The sequence below is a fragment of the Lissotriton helveticus genome, chromosome 5_1, assembly GCF_964261635.1.
Source record: "Lissotriton helveticus chromosome 5_1, aLisHel1.1, whole genome shotgun sequence".
Classification (NCBI taxonomy): domain Eukaryota; kingdom Metazoa; phylum Chordata; class Amphibia; order Caudata; family Salamandridae; genus Lissotriton; species Lissotriton helveticus.
This window is the reverse complement of record NC_136065.1, coordinates 2,012,008,229-2,012,035,732: the sequence shown is the minus strand read 5'-3', so window position 1 is coordinate 2,012,035,732 and position 27,504 is coordinate 2,012,008,229. Positions and strand designations below refer to the sequence as shown.

Sequence of the window (27,504 nt, the reverse complement as noted above, 5' to 3'; positions counted from 1 at the left end):
TTCCCATGCATCATGTGGGGTGAGAAAGAAAGGAGTCTCCGAGTTATCAGTCACCCGGAGGCGTCCCGGGAACAACATAGCATCGAAGAGCCACATCTGGCGTAGTTCCCGCTTGATGGGCAGGAAGGTGGCGTTTTGTCCCTGTACCGCACTGGTGAAATCCAGGAAAGTCATCACTTTACTGTATCCAATCTGCAAGTCCTGTTTCTTCCGTGTGCTTTGCAGAATATGGTCTCGGTCACGATAGTGAAGCAGTCTAGTTACCAACGGGCAGGGAGGGGCTCCAGGCTTGGGCGGCGAGATAGGACTCTATGGGCACGTTCTAGTGCATAGAAGGGGGAGCGACCCTCCGGGGCCATCTCTGCCTTTCGCCAGGTTTGCAAGAATTGGACAGCATCGGGCCACTCTTCTCGTTCCGGAACCCCCACTATGCGCAGGTTATTTTTAAGTGAGCGCACTTCGTTGTCTTCTGCTCTCAGTTCCACCACCTTGACCCTGGTTTCCACAGTTTTCAAAGCGAGCTGTAATGTAGAAACCGCCTCCGGGACTTCCTTCATAGCTTTCTCATGGAGGGTTACTCTTTCTTTAACTTTACGTTGGTCATCTTTGAGCAAGGTGGGATCCGTCCCTATTGAGCCTATTTTTGCCTCCAGCACTTCTCTGGATGAGGTAATGGCCTGCATGATGTCGGCTAAGGTAGGGTCTCCAGAGGCACTCTGTCCGCTTCCCTGGTGCATACTCTTCATCCTCTGTATGCTGCTCTGCTGCCTCCACTCGCAGGGCCTCGAGCCCCTTTCTTTTGAATATTCTCCCCATCTTAAATTCTGCAATGGTGTTCCATAGCCCTCGTAGCTCGCCCAGAGATGCTTATGGAGGTTCAGGAGCCCTGCCTAGGAACTGTCGTCTCCCTACTCCGCTGCATCCGCCTTCATCGATCAGCAGATGCAGCAACCTCAGCAAAGCCGCCTTGAGTTCTTCCATTCTGCTGTGCAGTGTGAGCCAGGCCGTTATTGAGAAGAGGCACTCTCGTGCGTTACATAGTTTGTGCGCAGTGGGAGTGGGCCTTAATTAAGTCGCCGGTAGGCACAAAGCAGTCCCACACCGTCGATGGGTTCCCCAACTAACACTCCGTGCTAATCAGCAGTTTCTCATCTTCCACCCTTCATCTGGCCTTCATCCGCAGCGTCCCCATACCCCTGTTGGCACCCTGTGGGCTCAGTCCAGTGGCCACCTCACCTCGCAATATGGCTGATCCAGGCACAAGGCACACGTTTTACCAGCCAGCAGTCCCTGTAGTGCCCAGCGACCTCCGCACTGCGGCCCAGCTCTACCGGGGGCAGGCCTCCGCTCCACGTCACCCATCACTCATCACTCATCTCAGTTGGGCCTCACAGCACGGGGAGGTTCCGGCAGTTTCCTCGCCTCCCCAGTTCTTCCTCTTGATCTCGTTGCGACCTTGCACCTCGGATCAGCTCTCAGCAGCTCCTGGTTTCATTGCTACTCCACAGCAATCGTCGCTGTCCTATCGCCAAGTGCGATGGTTCTGGGCTCAGGGCGCACATCTCAGCGGCCAGCTGTTTCACTCGCAAGCAACTTCTCCCTGCTGTTCTGTCTCAGCCTCTCTTCCCGACTCCCAGTCACTCCGTCACCTCAGAGAACCGCCATCTTAGGAGCATAACCCTGCTCGATCCAGTCCTTCCAGCTCTCCCCTCCTGGACCGTTGCCTCTGTAATTTATCGCCACGGGATGTGTGGGGATTCCTGGTATAATCTTTCAAGAGCAGATCGCAGAGCTCCCGCCGACCCAGCCAAGGGAAATCTCCGCCTCAGCGCACAGCTGCCATCTTAGAATCGCCGGGGCAGAAGCATGACCAGGGTGTTTTACTGCTGTTTTCACCCTCGTAGTGGCCCTAATGCACCCCCGTAGTAAACCGGTATAGTCACCAGGTTTTCCACAACCAGTTGCGCGACATGGGGCCACTTCAGTATTTCAGGATCGGTGATATGGAGGGGGGGGGGGGGGCGGACGGGCGGACGGGGGGGAAATTGCCACAGACGGAGCTCCGAGATAAGCGTTCCCTCATATCGGCGTAAAGTCACGCCCACTCGGCACTGGATAAAATCAGGCCTCCTCTGCCTGCTAGAAAAAAAGCGGCCTCCTCTGCCTGCTAGAAAAAAAGCAGGTGGCTCTTTGCCCTGAAATTAGTAGGACAGGCAGGAGCTGGAGGGCATAGCCCAGCTCCAAGCAAGCAGCAAAATGTTGATTTCCTCTACCAAGCTCTAGGAGAAGACTGGGCTCCTTAAAGAGGATGAGAGATGGTCAGTGTAGGCAGCATCTACACCAATCACAATTGCCAAAGCATACCTTGCATCCATAAGGGATAGTTCTAAAACGTACAGTAATATCAGTCATCTCCGTTCCTCGTCTATTATCACCACCATTTTCAATAAACATGATCACCACCTGTCTGTGGGCAGTACCCAAAATGTCACAAAGCTAAATGCAGCAAGTTCTTTGGAGTTAAAGTGACTCTTCCATGCACCCTTGACATCTAGTGCTTAATTTGGGTCTGTGTTTTCTGGTGCTTTTTCGGCGCTGTATTTGTAAGCAAAGTTCATTAGGGGAGCATTACATTTTCAATATAACAACAACAAAAACTCAGATTTTTCCAAACATTATGTTTAAAGTGACATTTGGGCTGTGCCAGCTGCATTGGACCGGTGTTAAATACCTTGGGCACGGGAACATACTTTATTTGTCATAAAAAAAAAAAAAATTAAGCTCTGATGACACCTACAGCCCCACGTGCATACCAAACATGCCTCCCCACCCACCTGCTTAATGGAACACAGCGGATATGTTCCCACGAGGGGGATTAATAAATGTGGTTTATGGTATAATTGAGCTACTGGTGTGATATAAAGCTTCTGGGCAATGAACAGGTGTGAAAGACAAGTATGACAATTTAAATGGAAAACTTTGAAATCCAAACCAGACTAACCATTGTGGACATGGCTATATTATTGAGTGGCAAATACAAGAATTGATGGCTGGGTTACACTTGCGCTGGGTCACAGTGATATCTATCAGGATTAGAACAATCTGGAAAGCTCCAAGGATACGGTTTAGGCCATCTCTCTAAACACAACAGGCATGATCAAGTCGATGCCCTTTTATAAAGAACAGTGTTTATCCTGAGCTAACATCGAAAACAAGTTTTCAGTTAAATGAACAGATCACAAATCGCTGTTTTGTCTTCTCTTTCTTTCTTTTATTTCATGTGATGAATGTTCATAAAATTTCTCTAGCCGACACGTGTTTCGTCTGAACTGGTGTTTATCCACAGACTTCTTCCAGGCTAGAACAATGTAATTTTAGAATTAAAATCATCAAACATGTATGTTTAAATGTGATATTATCATTAAGGAGAGCTCTAATTATACATAGTTCCATTTAAGTTGTTTAACCGATTTTAACACTTTTAAAACAATGCGTTTACACCCAAGAATAAGGTGCTTGAAAATAAAAGGAGAAATCTAACTCCTAAGGAAACAAGGTGTAGAAGTGCAAAGAGAAACGAGAGGACCCCATCACCGAATTCCTGTCGTGTTATGTCAATATGCTGACATTATTTAAGTCTGCCCTGTCATAATTTAGAGTTGAGAAAAAAGTGAGGTAAAAAATAGAAGTGCTCAAATTAAGTTAAATAAAGTGTTTCACGTCATGATTATGATGTGAAGTGAAAGTTATTTGAGTAATGTGTACCTTTTTTTTCATCCAATTCGACCTGTAAAGTTTCTTTCTTGTCACCCCTACTGCAATGTTTAAATACACTGATCTGTGTATCTTAAACCTTATTTCGTGTAAATCTATACTATGGTACTGTAATCATGTGACAATGTATACAAGTATAATACTGAGATATGACATTGAATTTTACCCACTGTGTTGTCTGGTATAATGTTGCTTAGATACACAACCCCTTTTCGAGAAAACGTCTTTGTGATGCTGATACAATATATTAATACAATAGATTTTTTGTAATATGAGTTGATGTTAAGTAGTGAAGGAGTACCAACTAGGATGATGTATATGATAAGTAAAATGAGAAATGTGTCGAGATGATGTAACTGACCAATAGTAATGGAAGAAACACTTGGTGACGGGTTTTTTCGGTGGTTGCTTTTCCAATTTAATCTTCTTACACGACGGTAAAACATGTTCAATAATCCATGGAAATAGAATTAGGAGCATTATTATTATCCATTCTGGATACATTTTATTCTGTGGTAACAAAACGGGAATTGCCTATTGCAAGATGGCGTGACTAACAAGGGAAAGGGGAAGACACTCAATGTAGTTAGTCCGCTGTTTGTGTCTGATACCGGACATGGGTATTTTAAGATAGCGCAACATGGCGCGGGTGCTGAACGCCAGAGAGACTTTTTGTTGGAGACGAGAAATCGTCACAGGTGAGATAGCGTCTACATGTACACTTAATGTAAGGAATGGGAAGCAGAATTGGGTCGTGAAGTTGGCGAGTGCCGCGATTAAGGATTTAATCAAACGTAATAGGTTAACATATGAAATTGCCGTGAATGTTCTTGACGCGAATATGGGTATTACGAACAGCTAAATTTTAAATACTTTAATGGTAAAAGACAAAGTCTCTAGTGACGATGGGAACATTTTTACTAACCAATAGGGTTCCGTCTGTCTTCACTTTGGTTGTAGGAGGAAAATACCCGAGTGATATAGAACGGAGAAAATAGACTGACACTACCATTTTTATTAACGGGCTGGAAGAACGCGGAAAATTGAGTGAGTAATTCACCAATAATATTTCCAATGCCTTTAAAACGTGCTCATAAATGTACAAGAGTCAGGTTCTAAAATAGCTGTTTTTCTTGTCAGCCTATTGGATATATCAACCCCTAAAAACATTGCAGTAGGGGTGACAAGAAAGAAACTTTACAGGTCGAATTGGATGGAAAAAAAAGGTACACATTACTCAAATAACTTTCACTTCACATCATAATCATGACGTGAAACACTTTATTTAACTTAATTTGAGCACTTCTATTTTTTACCTCACTTTTTTCTCAACTCTAAATTATGACAGGGCAGACTTAAATAATGTCAGCATATTGAGATAACACGACAGGAATTCGGTGATGGGGTCCTCTCGTTTCTCTTTGCACTTCTACACCTTGTTTCCTTAGGAGTTAGATTTCTCCTTTTATTTTCAAGCACCTTATTCTTGGGTGTAAACGCATTGTTTTAAAAGTGTTAAAATCGGTTAAACAACTTAAATGGAACTATATATAATTAGAGCTCTCCTTAATGATAATATCACATTTAAACATACATGTTTGATGATTTTAATTATAAAATTACATTGTTCTAGCCTTGAAGAAGTCTGTGGATAAACACCAGTTCAGACGAAACACGTGTCGGCTAGAGAAATTTTATGAACATTCATCACATGAAATAAATGAAAGAAAGAGAAGAAAAAACAGCGATTTGTGATCTGTTCATTTAACTGAAAATTTGTTTTCGATGTTAGCTCAGGATAAACACTGTTCTTTATAAAAGGGCATCGACTTGATCATGCCTGTTGTGTTTAGAGAGATGGCCTAAACCGTATCCTTGGAGCTTTCCAGATTGTTCTAATCCTGATAGATATCACTGTGACCCAGCACAAGTGTAACCCAGCCATCAATTCTTGTATTTGCTCTTTATTGTGGGTGTGCTGCAGGGCGGTGTTTTGGGTAATATACCTGGCTATTAATAATCAACGAGAATGTGTTCTAGAAATGAGAGAAACAAGGTGGCAGATGATCTCTTTAAGAGTTTACATGCAGGTGCATCAATCAATAAGGCGGTTTCACTAGGGACAAGCAAACCAAATGAAGGCCTAAAGCAGAAATTCATTCGGTTGGAACGTCTAAAGAAATCCGAAATTAGTAAATGGTGGGATGGAGCAACACTAAGGGAATATCAAAGACTAGATAGGATACCCCGAGGTTTAAGATCCCAACTGTTTCCTACGTATGATGACCTAGAGGAAGACCTAATGCTAATATGGGAGAAAGAACTAACAGGTAACTCCATGAGACTAATGAACCTACTAATAGAAAACTCTGAAAGAAAAGTCCAAAAAATTACTGTAGAAGTAGATGCTCTGGAGAAAGAGATACTAGACCTAAATAAAACAGAGGGTACCAAAAAAAACTATGAGATCTTGAATAACATCTTAGAGAAATTTGAAGAGGATATCAAACAGAGGAAAGCGCGCAAGCTGAAGCGCGACGAACAAGATTACGCCTCTGGAAGGGTCTTCACCTTTGCCAAAAGATTCGATGCATTGATTAATAATGACACCCTTACAAAGGGTAAAAAAACACCATCCATGAGCAGTATAGACACGGCATCTTCAAGCAATGTCTCTGTGAGTGGAGAGGATGGGGTCCCTAATGCCAGTGTAGACCAAACAGGAAATAACTCTTCATCTTTTTTAAAGGAGGTTCAGATGATCCGGATAGGGAATTCGAGACAACGCGACCAAAGGGTGGACATGGTGGTAAAACCAAGAGAGGAAAAAGGGGAGGCAAAAAAACCAGACGAAAGGGCACATTACCAAACACGATATTGGAAGGCAAACCAGGGGAAGTGACAGGTGACAATGAGATTCAGGTGATCAATATGTCAGATACTGAATTAACTAATGATATATCATCTGTCCTGTGTAAAGGCTTAAACTTCTGTCCTACAAGTAGATGTGACATTAATGATGTAAAGATTGATGTTTATAAATTTGTTCGGCAATTAAAAATAAAAAAATTCTTTTCTGCAAATGTCTCGGTCCAAAATTGTCAACCACCCCCCATTGTAGGAGATATCACTATACAGGATGTGCATGCCACTCGAATTTTACTATCAATAACAGAACAAGAAAATGACCCAGTAACTTTACATCAAGTCTTGCAAGACCTAGAATGTTGTACCAATATGAGTGAGGATAGTGGACTAAAAAAGAAATCCAAATGGACCCCACAATTGGGGAGTGGAAGTAATATTGATGCTTTCTATAAGAGCGTAAACAAAGAACTGGATATTCTTGAGAACAAGATACGTAATACCAAGCACCCGTACCCTCATGACAATCTGTCCATTAGAGAAAGAAGTGCCCTTAAATCAATATCAGAAAATAAATCCCTTGTAGTGAAAGAGGCAGACAAAGGGGGGAATGTTGTTTTAATGGACAGGATAAAATACAATGAGGAGATTATGGGACAACTGAATAATGAAGGCTGGTATGCTAAACTACCACACAACCCTATCTTTGCGTTTGTAGCTAAAATCAACACCTTCTTAAAGACCTGGCATCAAGATACTCTACTGAACGATACAGAATTCAAATATCTCACTGTCCATCGACCCCGCTTTCCCTGTATATATACCTTGCCAAAGGTTCATAAGAGTCTCCGGTCTCCACCAGGGAGACCTATTATCTCTGGAATAGGCGGGCCGACAGAAAAACTTGCTGAGTTTGTAGACTTATTCCTTCAACCGTATGTCTTAAACTTACCTTCTAACATCAGGGACACAAAACATGTATTAAATGTATTGAATGACTTTGATTGGGAACCAGAGATGATACTAGTTACAATGGATGTATGTTCCCTATACACAAACATTAAACATGACTTGGGTCTCAAAGCACTGGAATTCTTTTTACACAGGAGACCAGTTGAACTGTTGGAACATACCAATATGATCCTAATGATGTCGAGACTAATTTTGGAAGAAAATGTATTTCTGTTCAGAGACCAATGGTACAAGCAAATCTGTGGGACCGCTATGGGTTCGAAATTTGCGCCGTCGTTTGCCTGTCTCTTCATGGGATGGGTGGAGGCGGTGCACATTTGGGGCCCTGGCGGAGCACGATGGCACTCCAACATTAACTACTACAGAAGATACATAGATGATCTTATATTCATATGGACTGGAAGTGAGGTAGAACTTCTAGATTTCTTTGCCTATATGAATGATAATGTGTATAATATGACCTTCACTATGGAATATTCTAAAGACAATATCACTTTTTTGGACTTAACTTTGTATGTACAAAACAACAAATTGTGCAGTAAATTATTCAGAAAGTCTACATCTTGTAATGCGGTTTTGCATAATGACAGTGCACATCCCAGATCTACTGTAAATTCAATCCCCTATGGCGAACTATACAGGGCCCGACGTAATTGCAGCGAGGATTGTGAATTCCTTGAATGTGTAACGGACATTGAAAGGAGATTTCTAAAGAGAGGCTATGGGTCAGAGGTATTAGAGAGAGCAAAAAACAGAGTACTTGGACTAAAAGACAAGAAACTCTGAGCACCAGAACCCATGATAGAAACAAGAACAGGGATAAGGTGAGATTGATAACCAGCTATAACCCTTGGTCATCTAAAGTCTATCAAATACTTAAGAAATACTGGTTCCTCTTGAGTTCAGATCATACCCTAAAAGACCATATCGACTCACGACCTTCTATTACACATCGACGGGGCATGACAATTAAAAACATGATCAGCCCCAGTTACCCAAGACTACCCGAAAAGACTCCAAATTGGCTACATTTACTTGCAAAGGGTTCTTTTCGATGTGGTGATTGTAGCATGTGTAGGACGTCACGACATGGAACATTACATTTTACATATAATGGATCGAAGATCTATTATATAAGATCACATATTGACTGCAACACCACCTATGTGGTATATGCAATAACTTGCAAATGTGACCAAGTATACATTGGCAGTACCATTCGCAGACTTAAGGACCGCATGGCAGAACACTTTAGAGCACTTAAAAATAAGGACATGAGACACCCGTTGACAGCACATGCCATGGAGTGCAAACTGCAAACTGAACATTTATCCATGTCCTTTCATGGGATCGAAACAATGCCCCCGGATGTGAGGGGAGGTGATAGGGAGCTCAGACTCAGACAGCTTGAGGCAAGATGGATAATGCGGGTTCATGCGGTGGAGAGGGGTCTTAATTTTGATGATGAGCTCCAATTTTTTCTGGGAGATTAATTTGGGACGCACTCCGGATTAGACCTACCAAATGCTTACATTTAGACTATCATCTGGAAATGACTCTCCCTAAGACTGATGACTAAAGGGATAGTCACTGTATCAACTTGACAGATGATTAAACATCTAACTGTATTAAATACACTGATCTGTGTATCTTAAACCTTATTTCGTGTAAATCTATACTATGGTACTGTAATCATGTGACAATGTATACAAGTATAATACTGAGATATGACATTGAATTTTACCCACTGTGTTGTCTGGTATAATGTTGCTTAGATACACAACCCCTTTTCGAGAAAACGTCTTTGTGATGCGGATACAATATAATAATACGATAGATTTTTTGTAATATGAGTTGATGTTAAGTAGTGAAGGAGTACCAACTAGGATGATGTATATGATAAGTAAAATGAGAAATGTGTCGAGATGATGTAACTGACCAATAGTAATGGAAGAAACACTTGGTGACGGGTTTTTTCGGTGGTTGCTTTTCCAATTTAATCTTCTTACACGACGGTAAAACATGTTCAATAATCCATGGAAATAGAATTAGGAGCATTATTATTATCCATTCTGGATACATTTTATTCTGTGGTAACAAAACGGGAATTGCCTATTGCAAGATGGCGTGACTAACAAGGGAAAGGGGAAGACACTCAATGTAGTTAGTCCGCTGTTTGTGTCTGATACCGGACATGGGTATTTTAAGATAGCGCAACATGGCGCGGGTGCTGAACGCCAGAGAGACTTTTTGTTGGAGACGAGAAATCGTCACAGGTGAGATAGCGTCTACATGTACACTTAATGTAAGGAATGGGAAGCAGAATTGGGTCGTGAAGTTGGCGAGTGCCGCGATTAAGGATTTAATCAAACGTAATAGGTTAACATATGAAATTGCCGTGAATGTTCTTGACGCGAATATGGGTATTACGAACAGCTAAATTTTAAATACTTTAATGGTAAAAGACAAAGTCTCTAGTGACGATGGGAACATTTTTACTAACCAATAGGGTTCCGTCTGTCTTCACTTTGGTTGTAGGAGGAAAATACCCGAGTGATATAGAACGGAGAAAATAGACTGACACTACCATTTTTATTAACGGGCTGGAAGAACGCGGAAAATTGAGTGAGTAATTCACCAATAATATTTCCAATGCCTTTAAAACGTGCTCATAAATGTACAAGAGTCAGGTTCTAAAATAGCTGTTTTTCTTGTCAGCCTATTGGATATATCAACCCCTAAAAACATTGCAGTAGGGGTGACAAGAAAGAAACTTTACAGGTCGAATTGGATGAAAAAAAGGTACACATTACTCAAATAACTTTCACTTCACATCATAATCATGACGTGAAACACTTTATTTAACTTAATTTGAGCACTTCTATTTTTTACCTCACTTTTTTCTCAACTCTAAATTATGACAGGGCAGACTTAAATAATGTCAGCATATTGAGATAACACGACAGGAATTCGGTGATGGGGTCCTCTCGTTTCTCTTTGCACTTCTACACCTTGTTTCCTTAGGAGTTAGATTTCTCCTTTTATTTTCAAGGACCTTATTCTTGGGTGTAAACGCATTGTTTTAAAAGTGTTAAAATCGGTTAAACAACTTAAATGGAACTATGTATAATTAGAGCTCTCCTTAATGATAATATCACATTTAAACATACATGTTTGATGATTTTAATTATAAAATTACATTGTTCTAGCCTTGAAGAAGTCTGTGGATAAACACCAGTTCAGACGAAACATGTGTCGGCTAGAGAAATTTTATGAACATTCATCACATGAAATAAAAGAAAGAAAGAGAAGAAAAAACAGCGATTTGTGATCTGTTCATTTAACTGAAAATTTGTTTTCGATGTTAGCTCAGGATAAACACTGTTCTATATTATTGAGTGGTATGACAGGAGTCAAAGTACTATAATGTTGCTTTTGATTGCCCCATGCCAATTTAGTGGCAGAGGTGGCTCATAGCAGAGTAATCTACTTGCTATGTTTGGACCCATCTACGTATCGATCACCTGACAGTGAAAACAAGATGTGCACCTGTGATCCTTACACCATACAGTGCAAGTATACCATATTTATCTATGGGGTGCTTGGTACTCATGTGGCCAAATCCCGAATATGTAAAACAAGTGACTCAACTGCTTTTACAGTATGTGGCATATTCTCAGCAGGCATGAAGCTGGACACAAAACTCACATTTGGAGGACCTTCGCCCTAGGTGCTCATTATCCACTGTGTCACTCGACCACTCCACCTTCTTGTCTGTTTTGCGTTTCCGCAGTTTGATAGTGAGGCTTCTGTTCTCCTGCCAGACAAGAATAAGATGAGAGTAGTTAAATCATGCAAATAAGACACTTCCATAAGCAGAACTCTTGTGGCAGAAATCCAAGATCATCCTCCTGGTGCTGGCTCAAAATATACTGTGGTTGAAAACAAGCATTAGCAAATTATCTGCTGTTTATTTTGCATCACTGATAGTGACATGAAATAAGTTGTGCTCCTATTTTAGGTATGGATTGGCTGGTTGTTAGTGTTTATCAGTTACTACTATTGTAAAAGTGTATTTATTCATGCAGGAGGCTTCAGGTGAGTAAACATTTGCCCTCATTCAATAGGCTGTCATGTTGATCATTCGGAAGTGTTATCACTTAAATGCCTGACAAGCATTGCTTTCAGTAGTTGGCAGGGACTATTGGTGGACATAGAAGCCATCTTGGAACAAAGGCTTTCTTTGCTGAAAGCAACACATTCTCACTATTTACTTGAAGTGTGATCCAAGTACATGAATCTCCCATATTTGGCAGATGTCACATTTTATTAAAAGTAATATATAATTATAGGATTTGAGCACATCTGAAGCACGAGAACTGAGGTACATAACTATTGCTACAAGCTTTGAAAGCTTAGACAATGTTACTACTTTCAACAAGCATTTGCAATGCAATAGGTCTCGCATTAGGCAAGTTTGAGCTATTGGTATTGTAAATGACAAATATTTTATTTATGTGTTGGTTTTGAAAATAGAGAAATTAATAGCTTTGTCATTTACAATGCCAATAGTTATAACTTTTGCAAATGTGACACCTATAGCATTTGTAATGCAATATGTGTTGTATTTACGTGATTTAGATGTATTGATATTACAAATAACAATGGCTTTTAATTTTTTTAAATAATACTTCAATAAAAGTTATTGTAATTTATAATGGCAATAGCTTAAACTTTTGTGAAGATTATGTTCAATGTATTTTATTGTGATCCAAGAACAGAAATGAATTATTAACATCGTTTTGTGACATTTGTAATAAAGCTTGAAACATTGAGAGAACATTTGAACCAGTTGTTGAATGGTTGCACAGATTGATGCTGTGGTGATGCGATCGATAGCTAGAAGGAGGGCAATAGTTAGGTAGACAGATAGATAGAGGGCGATAGATAGATAGAGGGAGGGCGATAGATAGGTAGAGTGAGGGCGATAGATAGATAGAGTGAGGGCGATAGATAGAGTGCGATAGATAGATAGAGTGCGATAGATAGATAGAGTGCGATAGATAGATAGAGGGCGATAGATAGAGTGAGGGCGATAGATAGAGTGAGGGCGATAGATAGAGTGAGGGCGATAGATAGAGTGAGGGCGATAGATAGAGTGAGGGCGATAGATAGAGTGAGGGCGATAGATAGAGTGAGGGCGATAGATAGAGTGAGGGCGATAGATAGAGTGAGGGCGATAGATAGAGTGAGGGCGATAGATAGAGTGAGGGCGATAGATAGAGTGAGGGCGATAGATAGAGTGAGGGCGATAGATAGATAGAGTGAGGGCGATAGATAGATAGAGTGAGGGCGATAGATAGATAGAGTGAGGGCGATAGATAGATAGAGTGAGGGCGATAGATAGATAGAGTGAGGGCGATAGATAGATAGAGTGAGGGCGATAGATAGATAGAGTGAGGGCGATAGATAGATAGAGTGAGGGCGATAGATAGATAGAGTGAGGGCGATAGATAGATAGAGTGAGGGCGATAGATAGATAGAGTGAGGGCGATAGATAGATAGAGTGAGGGCGATAGATAGATAGAGTGAGGGCGATAGATAGATAGAGTGAGGGCGATAGATAGATAGAGTGAGGGCGATAGATAGATAGAGTGAGGGCGATAGATAGATAGAGTGAGGGCGATAGATAGATAGAGTGAGGGCGATAGATAGAGTGAGGGCGATAGATAGAGTGAGGGCGATAGATAGAGTGAGGGCGATAGATAGAGTGAGGGCGATAGATAGATAGAGTGAGGGTGACAGATAGATAGCAAGTGAGGGCGATAGATAGATAAGAGCGAGGGCGATAGATAGAGGGTTGTGCGTGGGGTTGTGTGTGTGGGGGGGTTGTGCGTGTGTTATTTCAACCAATGTTTGTAGCACATTCTGGGTTAGAAAATGTAGTGGGATCTACACAGGTCATACCACCATGGACTCCCTTGTGTGTCTAGCTTTCAGAAATATTTCTCGGATGGCTGCCAACCCTGGGCAGAATCAGTCAGTAGCCACATTTGGCAAAATGAGTTATTTTTTATGGCAAAAATTTGTTACCTTTAGGTAGCAAGTTACTTTTATGCACTCCAGATAATCAATTTAGACAACGAAAGAGTGCCACTGTGGTTGCTCGAATGCAAACTTAAACTAATAGAAAGCCTCTTGATATGTGATCAAGGGGACTTCAGCTATAATACAGCATAAACACATGCTATTCATCCACATAATCCAAAGGTTATGTTTGATTAATTCAAATGTATTGTTTTCATGTTTGAAGTTGCACTCGATAGTTGTGAATTCAATTCCCAAGACTCCAAATCCTTTGCTTAGATCATATTGATTTCTAAATCAAACAAGCAGTGCAACTGGTAGAGAGGTGGAGAGAGAGAGAGAGAGAGAGAGGTGGAGAGAGAGAGAGAGAGAGAGAGGTGGAGAGAGAGAGAGAGAGAGAGAGGTGGAGAGAGAGAGAGAGAGAGAGAGGTGGAGAGAGAGAGAGAGAGAGAGAGGTGGAGAGAGAGAGAGAGAGAGAGAGAGAGGTGGAGAGAGAGAGAGAGAGAGGTGGAGAGAGAGAGAGAGAGAGAGAGGTGGAGAGAGAGAGAGAGAGGTGGAGAGAGAGAGAGAGAGGTGGAGAGAGAGAGAGAGAGAGAGAGAGAGAGAGAGAGAGAGAGAGAGGTGGAGAGAGAGAGAGAGGTGGAGAGAGAGAGAGAGAGAGGTGGAGAGAGAGAGAGAGAGAGGTGGAGAGAGAGAGAGAGAGAGAGAGAGAGAGAGAGAGAGAGAGAGAGAGAGAGAGAGAGAGAGGTGGAGAGAGAGAGAGAGAGAGGTGGAGAGAGAGAGAGAGAGAGGTGGAGAGAGAGAGAGAGAGAGAGGTGGAGAGAGAGAGAGAGAGGTGGAGAGAGAGAGAGAGAGAGAGAGAGAGAGAGAGAGAGATAGAGAGAGAGAGGTGTAGAGAGAGAGGTAGAGAGAGAGGTAGAGAGAGAGGTAGAGAGAGAGGTAGAGAGAGACAGGTAGAGAGAGGTAGAGAGAGGTAGAGAGAGAGGTAGAGAGAGAGGTAGAGAGAGAGGTAGAGAGAGAGGTAGAGAGAGAGGTAGAGAGAGGGGAAGAGAGAGGGGAAGAGAGAGGGGAAGAGAGAGGGGTAGAGAGAGGGGTAGAGAGAGGTAGAGGTAGAGGTAGAGAGAGATAGGTAGAGAGAGAGATAGGTAGAGAGAGAGAGGTAGAGAGAGAGGTAGAGAGGAATGCAGACATGTTCAGTGCCACTGCATTCTGTCTGCCAACGAAAATTAAACCCACCGACAATAAAAACATATTACCCGTACTTGGAAGACAGGTGTTGTTAGTATATTATGAATTATTGTCGGTTTTTAAAAACGTGTATTTTGAGAAGACGTGCTATCTGCCAAGCGCGCTCTCACCTTTGACTCCCGTCTCGTGGTGTGCCTTCCTCCCACAGTGCCACACGCCGCTCGGCGTTAATAAAAGCATGCCCTGGCACTTCCAGCAGGGTGGAACGTGACTAGCATGCAAACGGCCAGACCTGGCTCGCGTCACAGAACTGAGCTAGAAGATAGCTCAGCGGGCTGAAAGTCTGTAATGGAGAACTGCGAAGAGGAGGTGGCGTAACGGTCAGAGCTTCAAGCTTTGGAACTGGGAAGACAATTTCAAGTCGCGGCGTGCCCTCAACATCCTGTGATTATGGGCAAATCATTTAATCTCCCCGTGCCTTAAAAATATAATATAACTGGTGCCCATGTAAAGCGCTTTATCATCTTCAGATTGAGGACAATATATTATATATATAAAACTGTATATCCAATTGCAGTGTGTAACAACTACACATATTAAGGAAGAGATAATTCAACTGTGTAGGGTGCATTATACCAAAGTCACTGTTGACGTTAATCGAGGATTCGAATCTGGATGCTTGGAGCCAGGCCTTTGAGTCACAGTAACTTACTCCCAAGGCGTCCCCAGGCATGGCCCAATATAAAACTGTACTTATTTCCACGATTGAGGGGAATTTGTAAAGCACAAGGAATTTAAGCCTGTTTACTAAAAAACCTCAATTAAATGAAACAGACGGCACTTTGTACTTTCAAAATGAATGTACACCATGTTTTGTTTGGCGCTTATTGCTTCTTGACAAAAATATACACAGCATCTTCTTGGGCAGTGCTTCTGGGGCCACCAAACTGCAGGCTGGAACGGAGTCTCGGCCGCTAGACGCGCTCTGTGGTGGGGGAGGGGCGCAGCGAGGAAAGCCATCTGTGAAGCCAAAAGAAGTGAGGAGCACAGTGGGGGCCAAGACATGCGCGAAAATCAGTGTCGCGGCAGTAGGGCTTCAAAAGGTGGGTGAAAATGATATAGTGGCGTTTTAAGAGAGAAACGAGGAAACAACAAGCAGTGGCAAGGGAAGCAAGCAGGGACGGAGAAGTGTCAGAAAAAGCAAGCAGAGACAGAGCAAGGAGTCTGGGACAGGGCAGGCAATTAGAGGCATACAGGCAGCAACAGGGCAGGCTGGCAGGGGTGTTCAGGGAAAGAAATCATGGGCAGAGGAGGGCCGGAGAAAGCAAGCAGGAACAGGCCAAGCAAAGAGGGGCATGAAGGTATGGCTAGTATAGACTCACAGAAAGAACGCAGGGACAGGACAAGAAATCTGGAGCAGTGTAAGCATGCAGGGAAAGAAAGGATAGACGGGAGAAGGAGTAGCAAGCAAAACAAGCTCTCGCAATTGCTGTGTGGGGTGGGGGGGTGGGCACGGGTGCGCATTCCTTTGAAGTCTGATGCGGGGGAGCGGCAGCCTTTGAAGTCTGATGTGAGGCACAGACAAATGGTGGTGTGCGACGTGGCTGGCGATGGCGTGCATAGATCACATGAACTGTATGCGATCCGCAGCCGTTTTGGTAGACTTTTCTTTTTCCCTTACTATAATCTCGCCGGAGCAATGCGCAAGCGCATTGCCTCAGGCGAGACCTTAAAAATAGGATATTCGCTAGCTGTAAGTGAATAAAACCATATGCCTGATTTACAGTATCTTCAAAACTGAACTTTTTTAAACCATACCCTATAGGCCACCGCTCTGCTTCTGCCACGTGGAGTCCATTCTTTTTTTGCTTGTTTTATAATCACGACCAAAATCATAGTGTTTTTAAAATGCCCAGTTTTCAAAAACGTCTTTCAATGTCAAGATTCCACAAAAAAAATTATTATTATTATATATATATATATATATATATATATATATATATACACACACATATATACACACACACACACACACATATATACACACACATATATACACACACATATATATATATATATACACACACCCACACACATATATACACACACACACACATATACACACACACACACACACACACAATATCAGAGTTCTTTCATTTGTGTAGCATGTCATTTAAGAAACTGGTTTCTTTTTAACCTACTTTATATGGGAACTCCTTGCGCCCCAAAAGTCTAGTAGTCCATTTTGCTACAGAACCGCCAACCAGGTATGAAATGCTTTTGAATCTTATAATGATGATGTATTGAGTGGTGAGGGCCAAGCACAAAAAGTGTCCATCCACCGCAAGGGAGCAGGGCTGCTCGGGAGTGACGACTTCCTTGACCATCTGAACGTGATCCTCATAAACCAGGAATATCTGAATGGCACGGCGCTTAGCAGAGATGAGGCACAGCTCTACACAGAAAGGATCTCCGCCGCTTGCAGGGTTTTCATTGAGGGTGAATGCAGTGGCACCCTTTATTCGGGCCCCGGCAGCAGCCACTAGCTCCAGACTACTCATGTCAGCAAGACTGATGACATTATCACACAAAACTAGAAGCCGGTGCAAAGCTGAAGCGGCACGGAGTTCTGTAACTGGCTTCCTTGGGCCCAGTAGTGTTTGCTGCAATTGCCGGGAGCCAGTAAAAGTTGTCAGCCCCGTGGCTGGATGGCTCTTCGCCTCCAGCAGGAAGCGACGGATGCAGCCATCACTTGAACCCAGATACAAATCATGTCCGCAGCACTCGAGGCTTTCGATGCGTAGCTGCTGCTGTCGGGAGTTGTCACCCGAGACAACTGGCACCGCCAGAAGCTCCCGCTCTACGAGGCACGCCAGCTGAAAGGCCTTGACACTCAACGTGGCCTCTCTGATGCACTGAAGTGAAAAAAGGAGAAAATGTAATCAAGGAGGCACGGGCGTGCCTGTCCTGCAGGCACACAAACATACGCCTCGAAAACTGAAAGCGTACAGTCTTCATTAAAACGTCATGCCACGGAAACATAAAATAATAATGAAGAATCCAAAGCCATCTTAACTAGAGTCACCACTGCTCCTCCACTTACACCAACCGTCCGTAAAATCCGCCCGAGCCCGTTATTGATCTTTTACGGAACACATTTGCCCGTGATTCCAGTACTTCCGGGTCGCGTGACAGCCAGTCCCACAATAAAGCAACAAGGTATGGATTCTTGCGGGGTAGAATGATGAAAATCAAGGTCTGGCAGTCAACATATACATCTATTTAAAAGAAAAGAACTTGTCAGCAACGGCAAAGGTGCAAAAATCGATTCCAGCCACCCTGCCCCAGGGGCCAGTGTACTTAGTTACAACCCCAGTGCATGACTGGACATCTCACAGAGTACGAATTTTTACTTCACAGTATATGAAGTCAGTATACCAGTCAGTTCTCATAAAGTATTATTCTTGTATACAGATGCTTGTTTTCCAATGCAATAAGTCTCGTGTTTATGCGAGTTTCAGCTATTGGCATTGTAAAATAAAATGCCTTTTATGTTTTGGTTTTCAAAACCTAAATAAAAGGGCATTGTCATTTACAATGCCAATAGTTTAAAGTTGCGTAAATGCGAGACCTATTGCATTGCAAATGCTTGTTATGTTTTGAAATGTAGCATTTCCAGGGCGGATGAAGAAAAAAGTGTGAGAGGAATGTCAAACCTCACAGTCCCAAAAATAATTGACGTTTGTCAAACGAATTAGAAGGGAATTGTGCGAAATAATTTGTGCTGTGGGGAAAGTCCAAGGCATCATAAAGGAAATGGGTTCAAATACATGGCCGTTTTATGATGTAACTGTGTGTGCTAGAAGCTTCCGTTGGCGCAGCAGGTTCAGATGCACCGGGGCTCTCTTACTCCGGGGCCCATGACCCCCGGGTTACGCTACTGACATGCTCTTCATTATCTCAGTGCCTCTGGGTGTGGGCAGCCGGCCGCCACTGTAATCTTTCCACATGATCCGTGTTGTCACTCGTCTTTCCGGCCCAAGGAGCCCGCAAGGACCGTTTAACGATAGGGCGGTGTCGTGACATCACACCCCGAGAGCTGAACGAAAGTGGGCCACTGAAGGATGTGGCCTCTGGTATCCTTTCCACTTACGCAACGATTTGCAATTTCCCTTTTCTCCCTATTTTAAATAGCTGCTCCTCGGTGATGTCCCATACAGCCCACAGGCAGTCCAAGGTAAGTGCCCCGTCTTGTTTCTGGCTTTGTATATTTTTTTGTTGTTCCTAGTTTCTAGTGATAGAAGAAGCATTCCTGAATGTAAAAAGCCACACTGCTTATGGTTGGTTGTTGGTTGATATAAAAAGCCCTGAATGTATATATTGGCTGCCTTTGACAAACCATGTGACCTTCGTCTGGTAACCCTTATTACTGGTTGCTTTTGAACACTTCTAAAGTCGGAATAGGGGCAAAGTTCCTTTGGGGGAGAGGGATGCTTTGTACAAAGTTTCTGAAGAACATTGCAGAGAGACAGAATAGGTTTTCCACATCAACTTGAACAACGTCATACGAAGTGGACAGTATCCCATTGCTACTTAGCTAATACGAGGTAATGCTGCGGCTGGCATTTGTATAGCGCTCCCCATCTTCGCCATGGCATCGTAGCGCTATCCCTGTCTGGGCGCCCTTTCGAACAGACCTTGGAGTACCATCACACGACTGTGTACGTTTCCTGGTGTTTGGTTTTTCAAACCAGAAATGATAACAGAATAAATTAAACTGTGGTGAGGGAGACGCATGGTTCAGAGTACAACTTTCTAAAACAAACCTCTGGCTACAAACATGTCTTAAACCCCTGCGGTTTTACAAAGCATGTATTACTCGCACTGAACCGATTCTTAACTGCTCACATAACTGAACTGAGGCACAGGGAGACAGCAGTACTTACTTACCTTTGTAAAACGGAAAAAAGAGCCGGGCCCTCGTCAGGAGGCCACTGTAGCTTGCACCAGCTAAAGCACGAACTTCACATTAAGCGCTGGGAGATAGTGATCTGCCCAGAATCACGCGATTCCCTGAAGTGCGGAAGCCAATATCAGAATGCAGAGCTTCCAGATCCTTCAGCGAACAGATTTAACCACATGACCACACCTCCGCCATTCATGAGTGGGTAGCATTCTGGATCAGTAGATGGTTGGCTAATCCTTGCCCAACTAATAGTTTGTGTTTTATACCGCATTGTCACATTTGTATACAGGGCACAAGTCCTAAAAAAAGTCAGGTCCCGGGCCGTGCTGTGATTGGCTGACGTCACGGGGGTGTCCCGGGCCGGCAGCCAATCACAGCGCGGCCCGGGAAATGACGTCACGGGGGTGTCCCGGGCCTGCAGCCAATCACAGGGTGGCCCGGGACACACGGCAGCAAGGGACGGGGCTTAAAAAAAGACCAAGAAACATCCCCGAATCGCGTTTTCACGGAAAAACATGATTGACAGCCAATCTCTTCCAATGGCTAGCCTCCATTTATGGAGCTAGCCAATGGAAGAAGGGGCGGTTTCAAGTCCCCACTATAGAGATAACATTAGATTTCGCCTGGGCGGAGCAACTGCTACGCAGTTGCAACGCCAGGACGAAACCTAAAAACAATCACTTAATAAAGCACTGGTCAGTGCAGTGCTACATACGTAAGAAGTACACTTTTTTTTAATTTTATGGAGACAGTCATATTTCGTGCTATGTTTGCTGTAGGATTTGCAAAGTCATATTTTCAGGGCTCGGACCGTGCACGGGCTTTAAGATCTGGGCTAGACCTATAGCTCAGCTCTTGCTGCTAATTTGTTAGCTCGCCCACCTCCATTTAAAGCCGAACATTTCTACACATAATTGATCACAAACGATGCAGTCACATTCCCAGAAGAGGAACAGGACAGCTAAATGAAGTAAAAACCTATTCCACAGGACTATTTCTATAGGTTTAGATCAATAATGCTAGGCCTCACACCCAAACAGCGCTCTTTTCTCTTGGGAAAAAACATAGCACAAAACAAGTGCACGTCATACCAATATAACACAAAACAAGGCACTCAAACCTAAACGTATGACAAAACACAAAGTGGAGGATATGTAGTATTTGTTCACATAGAAGCAGCAAGAGATATGCAAAAATTGAGAATACAGCAAATGTGCACTTACTCGTGCCTTACTGATAAAAATTAAGCCAGTGAAATAAATGAGCCAAATGTGCCAAAATTGCAACACAAAAAATGGGTACCCCACAATAACTGCTGTTCTGATGAGTCATAGAAAAAAAAATGAACAAAACACTATGAAATAACCACCATTTGCCATTATCTGAGCGTCCTTTACGGCCAGCAAGTTGCTGCTCTGGTCATGTATAAATAAATAAAATAAAAAAAGTAATAAGAAATATAAAGTGTGGGTGTCTTGATCAGCTTTCGTCAACCGGTGCCTCTCATTTTCCATGGATTTACATTGCTTGGATAGCTTGTCGGTCAATGCCATGACATTCAGAGAATGCCCCATTTCTGCCCCCATTATATTCTGCTGATAAGATCAAGTAGTCCTTTTGTAAACTGCAGATTTAACATGACATGTAGCTTGAAACTAAGAACATGTGTATGTTAATCAGTGTATTTTACCAGCACATTTTAATTGCCGATTTATGGCTTTAATTGTTGCGGTTTGGATGCCTCAGGACTCGCCGCAGAGCGACACTCATCTATTGCCCCCGGACTTAGACTGCTGGTATAAACCTTAGCCTCCGTACGACCTTCTGCACACACCGGGCTGCTACCCCCACAAGCCACAATTACTAGATGGCCTTGTCCAGACGCGGGTAGCTTACGTCGGGTTGCCTCACTCGTTCTTTCCCTAGCAGGGCTCTGCGCTGCTTCAATCTCTCGCATTGCTCCATGACTGACCGTGCCTCTCTGGGTTCCTTGCCCAAAACAGTGCCCCCTCTCTCCTGGAACCGTCATTGCCTATACCTCCCGGACTCCCACCAAGATCAGCACTGAAATACTGTAACCTGGTCCTGAAGATGACCTGAACTAATGACAGGTCAAAAAGTCGTGGACTATCCATCGCACATTTCCATAGTTTACCTTAATTGCCTACTAAACAGTGCTTAATTTGTGCCGGTGCTTAGCACTGGCACTTATTTCTCAGGGCCGGGGTCTACCCTCCACATGAGTCTTTCCGGTGAATGCTGCAAAATATTTGAAATTGGATGCCGGATGCCTTATGACTTATGAGCACATTCCGCCTCTCTGGAGAGAGCACTCCGCACACACAGAGCAGTGCCCAGCAGCAGCACAGTTAGTGAACAGTTAAAGATCTTCTTTCAGACTCAGTGCTGCTACAAATGTTACAATCTGCCCTGCAGTTGTTGCGTTTAGGCCGTGGGGCCGTGTGGGGGATGGTCCGATCGGATGTGACCTCCCGTCCAGTGGAACAAGAAGGAAGTGAGGTGGAAGCTGCGCGGGGCCGAGGACTTGACTCGATTGGTCGTCGGTCCACGTGGCATCCCTCTCAGCATAGTCTGAGAGATTGAGTGCACTGCTGCCTACGCACTGCGCAGCAGGAAGGCAATAAATTAATAGTACCGGCTGGATGGCACAGCATCAATGACCTGACCACAATGACTCTTACTCACTCAGGTCATGGGCGCGCAGCATCATCACGGCATCGGGTGCTGCGGGGAGACTGCAGGCAGTGCTGCACAGCTGTGCACCCGTGACCCCGTGCGGTGCCGTGGCTCATTGAGCCTGCCGCTGCTACTGAGTCGCACCTCTATTTGTTGTGCGGAAGTAACGCCGCTCTAGTCCGGACCAGGCCAAGCTGCTGACGACAACCTGGTGCCTGCAGAGACTCATGAGGCTGGCCCGTAGCATGGATCGCTCTCTCTGCTTCAGTTTCAGGTATTTTAATTTATTCTGATATAGTTAATTATTTTAACGCATCATTATGTCACTGCAGTGCTGACTGAGCCTGCTCCAACTCTGCTGACTGCTCAGGCTAGGCTGCGCTGGGGTCGGTGCCCTGATGGGCTTAGCTGGAGGGAAGAGATCACTGCAATCTGCACTACAGTTTGTTTAATTTGAAAGGACAGGCCACGCAATTGAGAGCTTTGACAGTGCACACATTTACAAAGCTCATGTGTCCCTTTAAAAATTGTTTGTAAGCACTGACAGTGACAGTGCTTTATTTGACCTGTGCTGCCCTCTATCGTACCCAGGGGTCGAAAAGGTCACTTGTTTATCTGGAAAAGAAGTGGCTGGAGTCTGTGCAGACAGCAGACCATCATTTATTCTACTAAAAAAAAAAAATTCGAGAAGAGCCCACTCTCTGACTTCTGACCGCCTCTCCTCCTCCTGCCCCTGACATCACTCCAATAGTGGCAAAAGGATATTTTCGTTTCTAGATGGAGCAGCATATACCGTAATAACATTTGGAAATTAATAATACAGTGGCTCCCGACCTGCTCCTCCCGAAACTTCTCTGCCACTTATTTCTAAATCGCAGGCAAGCTTTTGGACTCAGAAACCCTGGGGTAGTCAGAGACTTTCAGTGCTCTCCATTTCGTAGAAACTAGCACTGTCTCTCTTTGGCTCCAGGGGTCTGTCTTTGAGACTGGCCTTCATGGTTTCTTTCACTTTCAACAAAACGTGAGTTGTGTTTTTGGACTAGAGGCCTGTTGTGTTTCTGATGTGCAGTATGGGAATGCGGTCTAGTCGTGGTTATTCTCGAAGACAGCATCGCCCTCTGCGGACTCCCCCTAACTACAACTGCACCCCTAAGAGCTTCTCTAAACGCTGCAGCGAGACTCATCACTGGATCAAAAAAACTCACATATTTCCCCTGACTTTAAATCCCTGAACTGGTTGCCTTTTGAAGCCAGAATTAATCTGAAAATCGCCTGTATGACGCACAAGGCTGTACACCTGAACTCCCCGGCTACCTCACTCAGAAGCTGTCAATTTCTGGCGGCTCTAGAACCACAAACAATTTTCTGCTGAAGCCTCGAAGATTGCGGAAGGAAAAAAAAAAAACTTATAAACGCTCCTTCTCAGGAATGGCACCCAGGATCTGGAACTCACTCCCTCCTGAAACCAGGCTCATCTCCTCCACTACACTTTTTAAGAAAGAGGTAAAAGCTATCCTCATGGCTAAATACACTTGAACTACTATTTTTTTTTTTGGCTCTGCACCGATCTGTACTACTTGTTTGATCCCTTTGCTTATTTGTTTTACTTGTATTATCGACTTACCTGATTGTCTACGCTCTCTCTTATTTGTACTATTTATATTATTGACTTACCTGTTTGACTATGCTCCCTCATGTACCTACCCTACCTCACTTTTTACCTACAATTACTCTATGCCCAAATGCCTGTTATGCACTCTCCTGTTCTTACCCCCTGTCTTTGTAAAGTGCGCTGATATCTGCAAAGATCTTGTTCGCGCTATATAAAACTTTCAAAATAAATAAATAAAAAATAAGACAGGAGCAGTAATGGAAAGCGCGGCCCTGAGAGCCTGTAAGTTTGTGCTTGAATTCAATCTGTTTACGCGTTTATAGTTCTAGGCAGTCCTTCTCGGTGGTTATTGTGTGTGTGAGTAAAAAGGCAGGGGAGTGTGAAAAACTGGGACTTTGAATTCCAAAGGCGTCAAGAATTCAAAGTGACATCTATTCACATAGGTAAAGTCACTTCAAAGCAGATTGGCTGACATATATAAATATTTGCTTGGGTTTTAATTGTTCTGAACACCATATATATGGTGTCACCTTGTTGTCTGTTGCTTCATAGTGGAGTACGTTTAAAGCATAGTTACCTCGATGAACATCTCCTAGGAGGGTCGCATGAAAAAAAGAGTCCCCATTGAAGGAGCAAGTCAATTGGGATGGGTTATTTAGCCTGGCTCACTCGCAGAATGTGACAAAGGGGCCCGGAGACTCCCATATCAGGGGCGTAGCTTCCATTGGTGCAGCGGGCCCAGAGGCGCGAGGGGCCACTGCACTTTAATGAAATGATGTATTTAAAATTCGAAGAGCAGCCAGAGGCCCGTTTCCTTCTTTGCACTAGGGCCCACGACACACTGGCTACACACTCTCCCCATCTCACAAATATTCATTGGTCTTCGATTTCATGGGAGGCTTGCCTAGAGTTGCCATATCTAAACTCCACCCCCTCCCCCCACCCCCCCATGCTCTTGCATGTACGGGTGCAGACTGAATTTGGGATGGAACAGGATGTTTTTCATTAGATTAATAAAGTGTAATGCTGCCATACTGGGCGGGTGGTGTTTGTGCTGGTTTTTGCGTCGTAGTTGTGTTTCTTTACCATTCTATTCTGCCCTGCATTAAGTGTGGGAGTTCTATGCTTTCGTTACCAGAGTAAAGCAAGTTTACTGTTGAGGTGCATTAGCAGAGGAGCTGCGTGTCGGTGCCATGTTTTGCTGCTGGGCACGATTGAAGTGCATTGTGCTCAATGCTGTTCTTGTAAACTATTAAGTGCTGGGGTCTCAAGGATTTCTGGGACCTGTCGGCGCAGCCCAATGGCAAGGTTGCTTAATTTCCCTCGCTCCACTTCTGTTCATATTTCTCGCTCTTGCAGGTGCTCTATTCTTCATAGTCCTTTTTCCAATCATCTCTCCCCCGTATTTCTCCCTATTCTGAGCCCCTCTTGCTATTTCTGAGGCCAGCAATGCCCCTTACTCAGTGAAATAAATATTCCTTTACTTGATCTGAATTTCTAATTCTGGAAGGTTAAATATGAACTTGTTTACAGTCCTCTCCCTGTCTCACCTTTTTAACAAGTCTGTTTTGTCTTTATTGCGTTACTAATCATTTATGGATAGATGACAGGTCTAAAACAGATTTGAATTGTATTATTCCTATATAAATACAGTATGTGGGAAGCTCCCTGTCCACAAGAGAGTGCGAGTGCTGCAACACTTACGTGCTATTACATCGCAGGCTAATACATATCCAGTTGCACGACACTTTAAGACCCACCACAATAGCAACAATAAAGATCTCAGATACTTTGTGGTGGATTCTGTGTTGGCGAGCAGGAGAGGAGGTGACAGAGGCAAAACTGAGGAAACTAGAAACCAGATACATATTACAACTTAATAGTAAACACCCAGGAGGTCTAAATGTTAGAGGATCTTTACACATGCTTACACTAATGAAATAAGGTCCCCTACCTCGCGAAGTGAAGTCAAGCAACTAGGCAAAGTTGAGGGTCTCAATAACATCCAAAAAACAGGGAGCTGGATGATGGTCTTTTTAGTCTATTTTTAGTCTATTCTATTATTATCAAATAGTTTTATATGTATGGTTTTTATCACTATGTGGTATATATGGATATTTATATCTAAATTTATAGGTGGTTTTAGAATCATCATACAGTACTATTTTGAGATTCACCATGGATTGCCTTTTGAGACCGCTATTATACATCAACAATGCTATTTTTGCTGACTAACTCTGGTATCTGGACACATGACAATAGGGTTAACAATAATTTTATGCTATTTTATTCCACAGTTTCCACTGTGCACCTTGGAGATAACTACATGCACAAGGACAATCTATGACTGGGAGTGGCACATTTTGAATACCAAAAACCAGTTCAGTGACCCCTGGATCGATAAGATAAGATACAATAGGAAATCGTTTTAAAACTAATACTCATGCCAATTAGTGGCTTTAAATACAAGAATGGTTTTCTCTTCCATCTCTGTGACTTTGTATGCTTAGTTCATATTGATCAGGCTAAACTGATAAACTAGCTCCAGAGTGCTTGGATAGGGATGTAAAGCTGAACACAACTCGTATATGACAATATACATAAATTCTGAGTATGTACAAATCAGTTGGTCATCCATGTATCCATATGCCTAGAGATACAAGATGTATTTCTCTCTTTTTAAAGTCTAACTGGGCTCAGTTGACTTTAAGGATGTATGTCTGAGGAGTCAAGAGTAGTTATTATGTGAATTTTAATTGCACTATGCACTTTTTCTATGGATTTGCACTAATAAAATGTGTCAAACACAAGGTATGTTGACAGCCCGGTGGGACATATGACACAAATATATTTGCACATGGAACTTTGTAAGATTAGACCTAGGTAAGCGCCTTAACCTTTGCACAGGACATGTTAACACCTATGCTCCCAATTAGGTGGAGTGGGATGGCCTATGTGTTTTATTGGTATTTTACTTGAATTCTCAATGTTTTTATGATACCTTGCTTTCACTATTGTATTTAACTATGTGAAAATCCTGTATGGTACATGAATGTTGCTATATTTGCACAAGTATTTAACCATATGAATGTTCAAAAATCTCGTCATTTAAATGAATTAATTCAGTGGCCATATTACATTATATTGTATTTCACATTGACTGTTCCCTTTGCAAGTCCGCTGTCTAGGTCCATGTACCACTACCCAATCAGAGCTATGCACTGTCACTTTAAATATTTCACCCTCACTTACTTTCGCTGTCATGTGAGCAAGGCACTTGGGTGCCGAAATGTTATGGAACCGACAAGCGAATAAAATATTCTTCACTGTGAAATTTGGT

At 43.2% G+C, this 27,504-nt stretch overlaps 1 protein-coding gene across 1 annotated transcript in view; it reads right to left on the bottom strand.

Moving 5' to 3' along the window:
* The window catches only part of PPP1R11 (protein phosphatase 1 regulatory inhibitor subunit 11), a 112,865-nt gene that overhangs the window by 17,890 nt on the left and 67,471 nt on the right, over nt 1–27,504 (bottom strand). Inside the window, exon 2 of the mRNA XM_078645773.1 lies at nt 11,320–11,428. Coding sequence (XP_078501899.1) covers nt 11,320–11,428 — 109 coding nt within the window. The remainder of the gene's footprint in view (nt 1–11,319; nt 11,429–27,504) is intronic.